General features: G+C 37.1%; 2 protein-coding genes across 4 annotated transcripts; one reads left to right on the top strand and one right to left on the bottom strand.

Annotated features, from left to right (window-relative positions):
• The first annotated feature begins 37 nt into the window (after positions 1 to 37).
• CCAP (Crustacean cardioactive peptide) lies at positions 38 to 13,155 on the top strand. 3 transcript variants are annotated; one of them, XM_065301015.1, is made up of 4 exons: positions 38 to 237; positions 11,628 to 11,730; positions 12,100 to 12,169; positions 12,540 to 13,155. In XM_065301015.1, the coding sequence occupies exons 2-4, from the start codon at positions 11,641 to 11,643 to the stop codon at positions 12,821 to 12,823; spliced, it is 444 nt and encodes a 147-aa protein (XP_065157087.1). In that variant the 5' UTR covers positions 38 to 237; positions 11,628 to 11,640; the 3' UTR covers positions 12,824 to 13,155. The 3 variants fall into 3 exon arrangements, with proteins under 3 accessions (XP_065157087.1, XP_065157086.1, XP_065157085.1); XM_065301014.1 differs by lacking the exon at positions 38 to 237 and adding an exon at positions 7,243 to 7,329; XM_065301013.1 differs by lacking the exon at positions 38 to 237 and adding an exon at positions 11,103 to 11,271.
• On the bottom strand, positions 6,890 to 8,419 carry LOC135790743 (homeobox protein not2-like). Its single transcript, XM_065301011.1, has 2 exons — positions 7,689 to 8,419; positions 6,890 to 7,573 (listed from the first exon to the last, which is right to left on the bottom strand). The coding sequence occupies exons 1-2, from the start codon at positions 8,083 to 8,085 to the stop codon at positions 7,230 to 7,232; spliced, it is 741 nt and encodes a 246-aa protein (XP_065157083.1). The 5' UTR covers positions 8,086 to 8,419; the 3' UTR covers positions 6,890 to 7,229.
• Positions 13,156 to 15,280: the final 2,125 nt, after the last annotated feature.

A 15,280-nucleotide genomic window follows, 5' to 3' on the forward strand; every position in this document is an offset into this window, starting at 1 on the left:
AAATGTTACCATGTGCAACAGATATTGCAATCAATGACAGTCCAATTTACAATAGATCGATTCTGTGCTGCCATGATAATACAAAGCGTTATTTGTCGCGTATTAATACACGGTTGTAAATTATGATAACAATGATCGCGAAGTGCAAAACATTTGACCAACCATCATCCGTTCGCTGCTGGATTTTGCTCTTCAGCATATATCCTTGATCCGGGCACCAAGAGCAAAAGATCGTTGGTAAGGTTATTTAAACTTGTATTTGTTTTTGACTTTTTTCATTGTTTACACTTGTACTACATAGTATATTATTGCATAGATTAACATATAGTAAGCAAATAATTACTATGTATAATACTACCTGGCAGTTATTAAATCCTAAAAAGGAATTAATTAATTAAAATATAATAACAACATAAATTGAAATAAACTAATCAGAACACTGATTGGGTATAGTTACATATTGCGTAACATTTACAATTTTTCACAAAAAAGAATTGTTGGATTATCATTTGATCTATAAGTTGAAGAATAAAGAATGGAAATATAGGCCACGGACGTTTATCCCCGAGTGTTTTCTAATGCGCCGCGTCGCGCCACTTGCAGCGTGTAATCATTTGTACTGTTCATATTAAACCAAAACATAAATGGCTAATTAAATTATTAACGGTTGGTGCCTGGATGATGGTTGCTGGTGCTTTTATTGCTTTCTCATTATTTCGCTCTCCGCCATTTCATTGCTGCTACTAAATGAAATTTCGCAAATCGCATTCTCATTCATGGCGTTTTGTTTTCATTCCTGTCGGTAGCGCAAAGCACTAATAAATTGTTACATTTGTGAAAATTAATAAATCTATCATCATTTCATACACTAAAATAATAATAATATTAACAATGATAATGATTTGTTTGCTTATTCGTTAACGTAACATCTCACTAAAGTACGGATTACACCCTATTTTTTATTCAAGGGGTTGTAGCACCCCTCAAACTTTAAAAGTGTAGATTATCCCTTTCTGGTACTTATTAGCGAGGGTTATGATCGTGGAATAAAATGAACATATGAGTTATGAATTTATTAAAATTTAATTTCAATCGTTTGTAATTCATATGAGTGCACTCGAAGAATTGCGGTGACTTATTTCACACGTCAACGCTTCTTTTGAATCCAATGCGATGCACACGACCAGATAAAAATGCATTCAATGCATCCAACGCGTCAAATAAAATTTTGAATTAATTTAGACCTTTAAATATGCACTTAATTTACATAACTTTATTGGTAACTGTTAATTTTAACTTTTTTTTCATTTAAATTTTGACACAGTATGAAGAAAAATTATATTTTATTAAATTTAAATACTGTAAAATGTTTTTAATTGAAATTTTGGTTTATTTTTGAATAATTTTATTTCCTAGGGTGAGGTATAATAAATTTGGCGCCGTTTAAATCTAAGCGAGTAATTTTTTAATAAAGAAATAGTCTGGTACTTAATTTAATATGCGCAAAAAAAGCGCTCGCCGCGAAAGCAATAAAAACGCAAACTCAGCGCTCCCGAAGTTACTCGGCGCGGAAAAGTTAAAAGTTGAGCATCGTTGCGAGCCGGGAAAAATGCGCCCCGGCAAAGGTATAGCCTCTGAGCGCTGTGCGCCGCCGAACGAGGCTAATAAGCACGCAAATTAGCGTCGCGGCGGCGGCGGCGGGCGTGCATAATGCTATACGGCACGGCACGGATAATCGCCCCCGCGCTATTGCGATATTAGCCGGCTGCTGGCAGAATGGCGCATCTACCGGCGGCGGCTGAGCGGGGGAGGGTAGGTCGGCGGCATAAAGCGACGCTCGTCTCTTTTGATTCGCGGATTAATTGAAATACCTCGCATTCCACGGGCGCTTTTGGGGCGGGCAAGCCGCGAGGGTTGTGCGCGCTCGAAAGGGAGACGCAGGGCACGCTCCAACGCAGGTTATCGAATGAAGATGGATATACACGAACACGGCATCTATAAAGACCGTGCACGGCTTATTTGAGCTCACACAGACAATTCCAAAGCTCCCGAATAAAAAAAAACATAAAAATCAACTTATTATTCATTTTTCATACTAAAATATTTAAAAAATCAAAAATAGCCCAAAATTGAGGTTAGGTAATACGTATTATGATATGAACATAACCTAACTCACCTCTATCAATTAATTTATCATTATTACCATGAATACCTTGCTTCCAGCGCAGATTTTGCAACTTGAAACTTAATACTTGCTACCCTTGAGCAGGAATTTCAATAGGTTACTCTGGGCGGCTTTATCCGCTCGAAACTTTCGACGACATAATCATATTTAGCCGTGCCCCCCAAAACTAAATCTTCCCCACTTGGCATATCGATCGTCGTTGGGGTGTTTTGGGGGCAGACCTCCACGCTAATTTAGCCCTGGGGCAGCATCATCACATCGGTACCAGTGTAGCAAGTTTATTGGTAATTTACTCATAATATCTCTGGCGCTTCGGCGCCCCGACGCCTTCACCAATCTAAAGCCCCGGCTTTGGGACGAAATTAATTACTCGCCGCTTTAATAACATTGATCGCAAGCCAGCGCACACGCCGCTGCAAGATGTTTTTAAACAATGGAGACGAAGAACATGCTTGAAAGAATCAACGAGATCGACGGAGCGAGCGGAGTTTACAAAATGATTATAATAACAGCGCGCGCCCGTCGCTTGCGCTTTTTGTACTGCACTCAAATCTTAATTAAATTTTCATAATTAATTGTCGGCTCAACTAGGAGCAGAATTTAATCGTTATTGCAGCGTTTTTCATGTCATGTTGGTTAAACTTAATTCTCTGGCGGATGCTTTGCGAAAAATAGAAAAACGTTGCTAATTAAATCTTCATTGTTGGTAATTACGGCCGGAAAGCGGAAAGAATGTTGGTTTACAGTTATGCACTGCGGCACAAACTTCCGGAAAGCTCTTTCAAGCTCAAAGTAGACAAAGATTTAGTTGTGTGTGTTGCGTGTATGAAATAAAACCGTAGGCAACCACATGTACGCAAACCTAAAACAAATTAAATTAAGGTTAGAATATATTCAGAGCTATTCTAACCTCAAAATTAATGTATATTTTGATTTGTGCACAAAAATTGATTTATAACTTAAGAGCTTACTATGCAGGAAGCAACTATAAATATTATGAATGCGATATAAAGGTTGTTTTGGTATTTCAAAGGTTTTTCATTGTATGTGGTGGAGAGCATATGTAGCTCTAGCGTAATAACAATAAATCTGACGAAAAGACATAAATTGCTTTAAATAAGAAGAGTGGATAAAGAGACGCTGTTATCGGGGTATTAAGGGGGATCATAGAGGGCGAGTGAATGTCCCTCGGGCGGAGCCGAAGCTGCGGAATTCGGCGTCCGCCGACAATGCGGAGGCGGCAGCGGCAGCAAGCGGCGGGGGGAGAGCATGAACGATGGCATGCGACTCCAGGAATATGCGCACGCTTGACTTTTAATAAAAACCCCCAGCCGGCAGCCCGAAGAAGCGAAGCGAATGACTATTTTATTTGTCAACCCCTGCACCGTTTTTATTGTCTCTTGTTGATCTAATACGTGTAACGCGGCAATAATCTTTTACGATAACAAGTGGCACCCTCCTTCTCTTTCTGTATAACTTGTATTAATCGCATTCGCAGTGACATATTGTCCCTCTTCCTAGTTAACAAGCAGCATGTCCTGTTATTGCACACATACTAGCTCATGCTTATTAGTCTTTGGCGCTGTAAATGTGAAGAAAAAGTCTATTAAAACGAGAGGAGAAGTGAGAAGAAGTGCAACGAGTTGTATCGTTCAAGCGCGTTGAAGTGTTGAAGATATTCAATTCTAATATCCGCGATTAGGATCGACTGCACGTGACAGGACGCCGTGCGACACTCAAGGACACAGTAAAACGATTGATGTTTGGCACAATTACATGTTTCATTTTCGGTGAATTAAATCAAGACTAATGTCAAATTAAATGGTTTTAAGGTTGCCATCTTGTTTTTAATACAAAATTCTATTTTTCTACTTTTGCCTTAAAATATTTAGTTTTTCCACGGTTTTGAGATACAAATAGTGGTATTTTATACACGGATGGCCAATACTATCACTAAAGTACTTTAGTCACGGGTTTTAGTCACGGGGTGGAGCTTGCGCCTGCGCAAATTTCGAAGATTTAAAATACAAAGGTTTAAATACAAAAACCTAGAAAATTTTGTTTAAATTCCAATCGAAACAAAATGAATCAAGTGCAGTTGGTTTTTATTCATTTTTTAATAAATTCCTGAATATTGTCATATAAAATAATAAAATATTACGTATGTAGTACTATACGTAATAGAATTTTGATTGCATTTGCAACGTTTGTGTTTCGTTTTGTATTTTGTTTGTATATTTTCGTTTCAATTTCAACGCGCCCTCTGAAAAAAAATGTAATCGCGTTATGCTAGTTGTCTAGTGTTCCGTAACAAAGACCCAGCAATTTTCATCGGCCATTTGCGCAGATAAAATAAAACCATCTCTCGTGCATGCACTTGAAAACTGGACGAGTGGATCGTTTTTACGATTTCGGTGTTTCGAATGCGGAAAATATGAAGCGCACGAAACGTATATCACAAAAAATCTCCACACACAAACTTTGTTATCATTGTCTTTATACCAAACGCACAGAAACTATTTCAATCTTATTCTTAAATCAACATAACCTTATTTTACGTCTAATAATAACGTATAATTATTATGACAATTGTTAGAATTGATTTCTAGGTTATATTTTTAAAGTTTAGTTAGTCAAGTTTAAGTTTTGTTTGTTTGAGACTTTTGAGGGTGATTTTTGGATGATACTGTATGCGTGTATCATACGAAAGCGTTTTCGCTCATTTTGCGTGCAACGTATGTATTCCGAGAAGCAATAAATAAATACCAGAATCAAATAAAAGCAGAGAGCTACACGCCCCGACTCGTAACGCTTAAAAAAGTAATTACACATCAAACGGATTGCGGAAAAATGCGGTCGGAATTCATATTGTTTTCATAACAACGCAAGCTTGTGCACACACAACGCTACCACCACCACCACCACCGCCACGCATCCCTATGACCGGGGTCGCATTACCCACCAACCGCCTCTGTTGCTGTTGCCAATGCTTGCGAAACGCAAAACCTTCGCGCTTTTCTCGATATAAACTGTCATATATCAACATGTATATGAAAAGCTGTAGGATGCATAATGTACAAAGGGTTGCATACATTTTTAAACCAAATTTAAGGTTAAAATAATCAGGTGAAACAATTTAAAAGAAGGGATTTTCATGGTTTTTATGACAAATTTTTATTTTAAAGAGGGTTTTACTTATAATTACACCCTATGGAAAATGTACACGTGTATAATGAATGGTGTACATGTCTATCTCGATGAGTGACACAAGGGTAGCACAATACCGAGATTCACCAACCATCCCGACCACCCCGAAGTCGCTTCCCCTAACCATGCGTGACATGTTTGACTATGTTAATATCATTTTGTCACATTTATACCGTGTGTTTACAAATTAACAACATTACACAATAATTTAGCAAAATAAAATTAATTTTCTATGAAAAAATTTGAAAAAAATCAAAAATTAAGTTTTAAATTATTTTTATAAATATAAAAATATTTATTGATTAAAATTACAACGTGATTTTTGGATTTACAGGTTTTTTTGTTGAGTTTAACATGTTTCGCCCAGAGGGCATCTTCATAAACAGTTCATAATCACGTTGTAATTTTAATCAATAAATATTTTTATATTTATAAAAAATAACATGGATTACGTATTCACCAAAGAAAGTAATAGATTTAAATTAATTAAATGTTGAAAAAATATATACAACACCCTGTATATATGTTCAAGGTATAAGGGATGAATATGAATAGTGTCTAATGTGCATAGATACCGTGACGGTGGATTTGCTAGCGAGTCAAGCACCGAAACTGATCCACTTGTGATAATATTGTGCGTTGAATTGAAATGGCGCCCTTGCAGGACGGCGGACACCGACACGCATAATTAGTCACAAAAGTTCACTATGATTATTGTAAACATAGGTCAATTGTCCATTATTTACAAAATAAACAGATAAATTTAATTAAAAGCATAAAATTTTAATATTTAGGGTAAAATTTTGTTTTATTTCATAAATATAAGTAATATTAATTTGAAATAATGAGACTAATCTAACATTATGATTCGGTTTAATTGAATTTTGGCCCCGGGCTAAAACTAGCACCCGAAATAATCACGCTTCAAATGGAATCGCCGTTTAATGAATCACGCAAACAACCTCATTTGCAACTTTAATTTGATTGCAATGTAATTAGCATTTTGCGTTTTGCATTTCGGCGCAAAACCGCGCGCGGTTTAATTGAAATACAAATGCAAATATTAGTGTTGCTAATGGTGATTTATCTGTCTGCGTTGGATGGGAATCAATAAATTTCTTTATGCAATTGAGTGCAATTTTAGTCAATCATCAACCGCACTGTCGATTGCTCAATTTTCAATCGTTAAATCAATCCAAAAACAGGAAAAAAGGAAAATATTTGGAATCATCAACGGAATTAATTTGGGTGACTGCAAGTGCAGAATATCGGGTAGAAAATTTTGTCAGACAAAAATTTGTTTTGCAATTTCTTGAAATTTATCAATAATTAAAGGTTTTTGACAGTTCTATTTTTAGAATTTGGTAAAATATTAATTTAGTACTTTAGTCACGGCCTTTAGTCACGGTTTTGGCCCCCCGTGCTTAAAGTGCCACTCAAAACCGTGGAAATAGTAAAAAATTGAATTATTTTTTATTTCTACTAAAAAACTTGTAATTTTATAAGAAATTGTTACTTTATTTATGCTTATACAATATATATCACAAAAAATAACATGGAACATAAATAAACACTTGATTTTCAAAGTTTTATACAGTTTCATACATTAAGATAGTGCTCGTCGTAGATTGAATCAAAAATTGCCACTAGTTGCCTTACATTGTCTACAAATCTCTTTATTCGTGTGCTAAGAGTGAAATAAAGTATTAAATTACATACCACCACAAACATTCAAATTTGTGGTTAGGTTTTAAGGTTAAAATTGTGTTTTTAAAATGGTGCATGTGGTAAGTAACTAAAACATTATCGGTATTTACAACTTTGTAGCATTTGACATTTAAGTTTCAGAACTAGAACTATTCGTATCCTGAACGTCCGGCAGGTGGGATTCCTCCATGAGGATCTGCTGCTGCTTGAGCACAGCGAGCCGCTGATGGGTAAGTTCTAAGTGATGCTTACGCCATTTTATCCTGCGATTTTGGAACCAGACTTTTACTTGCGCCTCGGTTAATTGCAGTGTGTGGGCCAGGTATAATCTTTCCGGCCCGACCATATACTGTTGTCTTTCGAACTCAGCCTCCAAGCGTTCTAATTGTTCAGGTGTGAATATTGTACGTACACGCTTGCTCTTGCAGCTCTTCTTCCCAACAACTGTAGTAGTCATGTGTTTGAGACCTCTTACTATAAGAAAAACAAGAAAAATGAAACAAAACTTTACGTTACGCATGCTTACTATTAGAAATGTGGATAAAATAGCGAAGGTGTTGAATTACTTGTGGGTTTTGTTTAAAATTACCTGCATGACGATTCGAGTGTCCAGCAGAAGCAAAGTGACTGGTCACGGCCACCGACGGTAATGAATTTCGTACGTTTGGTAGTTGTATCCGTCGGCTATCGACGCCATTTGCGCTGTTTCCGCTTGCCGTCGGACCGCCGCCTCCGGGATGCACGCTCAGATTCACCACGTTTAAATCTTCATCCTGTTGACGTTGTCGGCTTTGATGATGATGATGGTGGTCACCTTTCAATCCCAAAATGGCTGCGATCGTGAATGATTTATTCTGTTGATTGGCGTTTTTGCGTTCATCGTCACCACAAGTTGAAGTTTGGTCATTATCATTATTCGGATCATCAAACTGATGATAACTTAAGAAGTGTGACAATGATGTGGAATAATTGTAGTGGTGTAACATTTTAAACACGTTAAATTTAATCCAACACAATTTACTTTTGGTTTATTTTGTTTGAATGTTGGTTTAGTTTTGTTTTTAAACACTTTTTGTGGGTGAGAGTACGCGTAGATGATGCACGCATTGATGACAAGATGGAACTGCGAGATGCGCGATGAGTTTTCGCTAATTGGACGCCGATTACCGCGTAAAGGTGGTGGGTGTATTAGTGAATGAAGCGGCGGGCGAGAGCGTGATGTAACTGACATACGCGAAGGCAACAAGGTAAACACGAACACACGAACGGCACACCGGAGGGCGCCTCTTCGGCGCTACCGTCGCTGTGTCGGCAGGATGAGCAGGCTGCGCTCGCCAGGGGGTTGGGATTCGGCGGATTCGGACACACCCCGCTCGGCAGCAGTGTACGAAAACGCAATTCGCAAGCGTTTTATCACTCATGGCTCGTGTTTTTCAGAAAGTAAACGGAGAAATATCAAATTTTTGGTAACAAATTAAACAAAATTTTTTAATTTTTAGTTTTTTTCGGCAATTTTTTAAACTATTATTAAAATAATCAAAAAAGTTTTTGGAAAAATAATTAAAAACACATATAAATTAATGATTTACTTTTATATGTTAAGTTTTTAATTATTTCTACAAATACTTATTGATATTATTGAATAGAGCGATAAATTTGTGATAAATTTAATTAAAACTAAATTAAATCCTTAAAACACCAATAATTAAGTAGGGTTATAATGAAATCATTAATCAATCCGTGGATCTCCTGGTAAACGTGCAAGAATTTTCAAATTATCTACTGATTTAAAAAAGTCGCTGCACGTTCACGCTATAAAAACACCCCTAGATTTTAATTACTTCATTGCGCACTATTTTCATCCCTAAATTGTGCGTATAACTAAAAAAAATAATTTAAAATACGTAGAATTAAATTAAACTATAGTAAAATATGTAAAAGTATTCAATGGTGTTTTTAAGGTTTGTTTTTAAAGCTGTATTTGGCATTTAGAGGTTGTTTGTGGTCGTTTTCTTGGTTCTTGGCATCTAGTGTTGTCTCGCGTCGACCGCGCTCGTTTGCGGTGAGTCGTTAGCGTAACAAGCTTATTATCTTGTAATTTTGCGGCGGGCAAGCTGCCGCCACCACCGCCGTCGCAGCCGCCGCCGCCGTCGTTGAGAGTATGCGTGTCTGTGGCTCCGCCTTCGGCGGCATCCCTGCATGAATTGCGCATGTCTGTCGGCTCATCGCGCAGCGGCAGGTACGCCTACGCCCGTGCGTATCTACCCTTCGCTGAATGTGCACCCTGCACAGCCTGCACCCCTTCATGGGGCGGCCAGCCAGCGTTCGGTGTGCGCGATATTAAATCTCATCATATTTCATAACTCCCCTCGATGATGATGAGGTCGAGTGTGGGATGGCGCTGATTATTAAACTTAGAGTGCAACCCGTTAACTTTTCAACCCTTGAAAATATCAAAAGTAAAAATAAATGTATTTTGTTTTTATTTTTTAGTTTAAGTTGTGTGAATGTGTAGCATCTAGCTTATTTGGATGATAGTTAATTAAAACCGTTTTAAAGCTTCTGTTATAATTATCTGTGATCCTTGATTGAAACATGCGTAGATGAAACGTAAATCCTCTTAATTAAATGTTACTAACGAGATACATTGGTGGACAAGCTTAACTAACTGAAAAAGCAGCTTTAAAGGTCCAAATTAAAAAAATAGGGGTAGTTTTTTACAAAATACCAACATATATTCTTTGTTGTTAATATTTTTCAATATTTTTATTCCTGATATTCTTCCACAGACAAAAAAATTAAATTAATTAATTTTTTGTTTATTTCTTAGTTTCTATACAATTTGGTGTTGAAATTAACATTTACGACTTGAGCGATAAATCCATAGATGATTACATAGTTAACAGGAAAACAATGAACGCAATGCGAGCAATTAACGTGCCCGGAACGCTGACGAAATAATTAGAGGTGAAAGCGGCTCACGGCCTAATGGTGCGCATTCCCGTGAATTACTCCCATGGAACGATAGCGCATCAAACGCGCAAACACCACCGTCGCCACCCTGCCAGCCCTTGTTATCTCTCTCCATTCTCTGCAGCGCTGTGTCACAAAGACCAACGTGCTAATAAACGCTTCAAACGCTTACGCCGCTCTTTCACCCTTTAAGTGAATAGGGTTTCCTTAAAATATTAACAAAAATGTTATTGGAGGAAGGAATTATTAAGTAGATTGCAAGAAAAACAAAATAATTTTTGTAAAAAAGTTTTTTTTGGGGAATTTAACAAGAAATACTTATTTATTTAAAATGAAATGAGTTTTTCTATGATTTTGGGACATAAAAAGTGGTATTTTAAACAAGGACGGTCAATGCTGTGATTAAAATACTTTAGTCACGGGCTTTAGTCACAGGGTGGAGCGTGCGCCTGCGCATTATCAGTCAAAGCAAGCGCTGCGAGCGAATTTGGAAGATTTACAACACAAAAGTTTAAATACAAAAACCTAAACGTGAAAATAGAGTTGAAGTTGTAAAAATAACCATGATCACGTGGTTAAACGTTGATAATCAAAAGCTCTCGTTTAGCCACTTGATACTTACTATACAATTATGTTTTCTAAATTAAAATCGAAAGAAAAACAAGAAAATTGCTATTTTTCTCACATTGACGAAAACAAAATCAAAATTTCTGATTAAAAATCGGCAAAAAAATCTTCCAAGAAAACTGTAATTGAGAGTCGCGCGTCGTGAGTCTGGCTATTACACGTGATTGATGGGCGTTAATGAGATTGCGGCGTGAGGGACAAGAAAAAAGGTTTAATCCCGAAACGGAATCGATTACGCGCGACGGCGTCGCCGATTACGGCTGCAATCGCGCCTCTTAACTGCCCAGGGCCCCGGGGGCGGTAGGCGAGAAGCGTGTGCTTATAATTCCTCATCGCCGCCATCCACCGCCAGCCACCCTCGGATGGAGTGCGCGCACACGCCGCGACGCTTCATTTATATATAAAACCCAAGCGACGACGGCGTTTACTTAGTCAATTCACACTCTTTTAATAGCAAGCATACCAAGATCAACACGAAACCATTAAATCAACTTTTTGAGGCAGTGTTTGGGTAGTGTTTATTTTTTCTGGGTAGGGAGTGTAGTGATTAGAATTATCAAAAGTTTGAAAATGTAAGTTTTTGGTTTTTTATATTTAACAGTAATAAACTGCGCTTAATTAAGTTTTATTATAAAAATGATAAAAACAACATGTTTATGGCTTTAAAAATTAAAATTAAAATTATTTAGTTTATTTATTTAGTGAAAACACGATTGTCGTCTATAATAATATAATCGTTTGATAAGCGTGCAAAACGCACCCCCTCGAGGCGAACATGTGCGCACTGTGGGTAGGCGAAAGTATTTCATTGTAAGCAACCGCAGGGGATGGCAATAAAGCGGCTAGAAGCACATTTATCATTTCCCTTTTAACAATTCACTCACCGTATTTTTGCAAAGAATTTTACACTCAAATCTCTCTTCCACAGAATAAAATCAAAGATGAATTCGTCATCGACGCTGATCATCCTTATGATGCTCACAGTAACGGTGCTTGTCATCAACGTAGAATGTGTGTTCCTCCCGAAAAGGGTGAGTTTTAAAATTTTAACCTCCGTGGGGATAATGCTGGGTGTTGGTGGCGAAAAAATGTAATAATGCATACGTCGCGCTTTCTGTCGTCGGCGCGTCGTTATTGCTGTGTTTATGACAAATGATAACGAGTCCTGCTTGGAGCGCGAATAATGAAAAGCTGTTTTTCTACCCCTCCGGACACGGCGCACTTGACGTGGTTAATTGAATATTGCGGTTTTGGGTGCTCTTAACGTGGGCTGCGCGAAATCATAATTCACGTCGGGATTGCGTGATTGTTTTGTCATTTTGTCATTGTCGCAAGCACATCAAACCTGGATGATTACAATTTTCTGGTGGGTTATGGCCTAGGGTTTTGACATGTTTTAGTTGAATGGGTATAATGGAAAGGATCTCGTGATAGACCCAAAGAAACGACCTTTCTGCAATGCTTTTACAGGTAAATTTTGTCGTTTTTGAAATAAAGTTCACATTCTAAGATAACTATGACACTAATTAACCGATTTTGATAAATTTAGTATCAAATTAAGGTTTAGAAATTATACTATTAGATACTATTTTATATTTTATGAGTTTTAGTCAACAAAATGTTTTTTTCTACAATTTTCGCCAATTTTTCCAAGGTTTTAGACACAAAAGTGATACTTTAAACACGGATGGCCAAGACCGTGACTAAAGTACTTTATACATCATATTATATACTTTACATACAATATAGATTAAATTTTCTATTAATTGCCAAAAACAACAACAAAAAAATTAAAAACCAACTTGCCCCCCACAAAAAAATAAAAATTACCCATTCCTAGGTTGTGGTAGAAAGCGATCAAACCTGCCAGCACTACCCCTCCAAGGCGAACCCTTACATAACGACGAAACAATCGGCAGCCTGCTGGAACTGAGCGCTGAGCCTGCAGTCGAGGACCTCTCGCGGCAAATCATGTCCGAAGCGAAACTGTGGGAGGCGATACAGGAAGCAAACATGGAACTCCTACGCCGTAAACAGGAATCGCTAGAGGGCGCCGACGAGGATCTAGCGACGCCTGCTCGCAGCGCGACCAACACCTGCGCCCTTCCTCCCTGCTACATCTAGAATTCTACCCAAACAAATAGCACAATATCCAGTTTATTCCCCGTATCATATCGAATTATCGAGACTCACATTCCACTTCTGATTCTCATCAAAGTTATATTTATATTATTGCTTTTTCTTTCGTGATTTTTGAGTATTTCAATTCGAAACATTAATCCTACATTTTAAGACAAATCATAATCGTGTTGTAATGTGTATACTTATCAATTTAACCAAAACTTCAACTTAAATACGTACTATATCTCTGTAATTAGTTTTACGATGTGTTAAGTATGATTCATAATTGGGCATTTGACAAAATAAATACTAATAATCCTCTGCTACAAGCCAAATTCATGTTTTCAATGTTTTTGCTGCATTTTCATATTGGAAACGTTGAATAAACACGGATTTCCTGCGTCAGTGAGGGAATATATATATTCTACAGAATAAACACAGCGGTAAAGGGTTCAATAAATTGTTGATGACATTTATAGACTCATTATCCACTTGCTGTAGGCTGTGACTTCATCACAAACTGATCATAACAAACCCACTGACGTAATATTAATCGTAAAATAAAAAATATTCGGAATTTTATTTAAAAACTTCATAAATTTGGTTTTATTTTGTCAAAAATAAATAATTGCAAATATTTTTGCAATAATTTTATAAGTACATTAATTGTACTATCAACTGTTAAGTTTTTTTGGATATTTTAAAAGTTTTTACTTAATTTTTATTTATTTTTATATATTTTTTAATTCTCGCCAAAAACTTGATCTAAAATCTTTTTCTTCTCTCGCCTTCGATAATTTTGTATATTTTAAAATGTTTTATTGGATATCACGACACCTAATGCATTTCTAATAAATCCAATCCAGGACAAACGTGCATAATGTCCTGAGCTCACGGCGAGTGCCGATCAAAGTTTCTAGCGGTGCGCAAATTTTCTTCGTCGTCGATGCGATCAAAGTTGGAGCGCTGAAAAGCCGACGCGTGATGTGATCGGCTTATCAAAAACGATTACGCACCAAATACCGCGAAAATTGTGTGTGCGTGGTTGTCGCCCCACCACAATTATCATCTTCGTAAGATGCGATATAAAAGAGCGCCGCATCGTGCTGGTGTCCTGCAGAGAGCCCCTTCGAAGAGCCGCCGCCAAGTCTACGTGTTGCATCGAGTGTCCGGCGCCAAAGAAGAACGAAAATGAGAACTTTGTTTGTGGTCCTTCTCGTCGTCGGTAAGCATCCTGTCGCTCGTATTGCCACGCTTTCCGCACACAAGTGTTTAATCAATTTGTGATTGTGGTCATTTCGCTGGGTTATTTTGGGTTCTTGTGTTTGATTTGTTGTTTATTTGCAACATTTCTTTATTTTTTTATTGCTCACTTCAGTATTGCATTGCAATATTGTGATTTTTATTATAGTTTGTTAAAAATCGAATTTTTGACGAAAAAAATTATAATTTTGCTATCTAGACACTTAATCAAATAATTTTCGTACATATGATAAAATATTTAATTCATTATCATGAAATAATCATCAGAATTTTAAGTGAATTAACTTATTTATGTAAAAACAGGCAAAACACTTGAATTTTCAATTTTCAATTTTTTTTTATTTACGAAATTTTACATTTTAAAGAATATTCTTCTATGTTTTCTGCTATTTTAAGCACAAAAAATTGTCCAGCATCCCAAAAACACAATTTCCATCGTTTTCTAATGATATTAGTATTATTTCTCCGTCAGTTGCTGGTGCGATTGCTTCACGAGATCTGCGCTCGTGCGGTTCGTGCGGCATGGAGTGCGAGAACGCGTGCGGAACGCGAAACTTCAAGACTTGCTGCTTCAACTACATGAGAAAACGTAGCGACCTGTCAGCTGGGGGCCTTCCCCTAGCGCTCGACCCTAGTCTACGTCTGGAGCTATGGCTTGCCCGCTCCAGATCACCGCTTTATCAACGCATCCTGCAGAAAGCCGCATTCGAACGCGATCAGAACTCTGGTTATGATGCGCCTCTACCACCTCAGCAACAAATGGTGCAGCAGTGAGCACACCGTGTACCTTCGCAACGATGTGCACCCTTTTCACCCACCTATATCAAAGTTATATCAGTTTTCTAATCTAGTCTTGTTATTGGTTTAGTTTAGGTAGTGCTGGAAGTAGAATTTAGTGGTTGTAGCAAAAAATAAAATTAAATAAAAATAACTGCACAATGAAGTGTTTGCTTCTTATTTACTTATACTTACTCATTATGTACTTAAGATACAAATGATTAAGTTTTGTGAAACTATCGGATGAGTATTATTGTCATTATTGAGTATTTCCCTTTAATCAATCATGTAGAAAGTGTTTTGTAATGTTTTTTAGTGCATCACGCTGGGAATACTTCATAAAATTCCATAAAATTATCAGATTATTGACACCTATTAAGTCTGTGAAGTGTTTACACTTCAAGGCACTATCACGCAATA

The sequence above is a fragment of the Atheta coriaria genome, unplaced genomic scaffold, assembly GCF_025399875.1.
Source record: "Atheta coriaria isolate IRGN ID8LTWV9N9 unplaced genomic scaffold, Caltech_Dcor_3.1 hic_scaffold_4_pilon, whole genome shotgun sequence".
Classification (NCBI taxonomy): Eukaryota; Metazoa; Arthropoda; class Insecta; order Coleoptera; family Staphylinidae; genus Dalotia; species Dalotia coriaria.

Bases quoted from the DNA above. Each gene is read 5' to 3' on its own strand.
- CCAP (XM_065301015.1), top strand. From the start codon at position 11,641: ATGAATTCGTCATCGACGCTGATCATCCTTATGATGCTCACAGTAACG. The intron at 11,731-12,099 runs GTGAGTTTTAAA...GACATGTTTTAG, and splicing joins GTGTGTTCCTCCCGAAAAGG to TTGAATGGGTATAATGGAAA. The intron at 12,170-12,539 runs GTAAATTTTGTC...ACCCATTCCTAG, and splicing joins TTTCTGCAATGCTTTTACAG to GTTGTGGTAGAAAGCGATCA.
- LOC135790743 (XM_065301011.1), bottom strand. From the start codon at position 8,085: ATGTTACACCACTACAATTATTCCACATCATTGTCACACTTCTTAAGT. The intron at 7,574-7,688 runs GTAATTTTAAAC...TTTTTCTTATAG, and splicing joins ACACTCGAATCGTCATGCAG to TAAGAGGTCTCAAACACATG.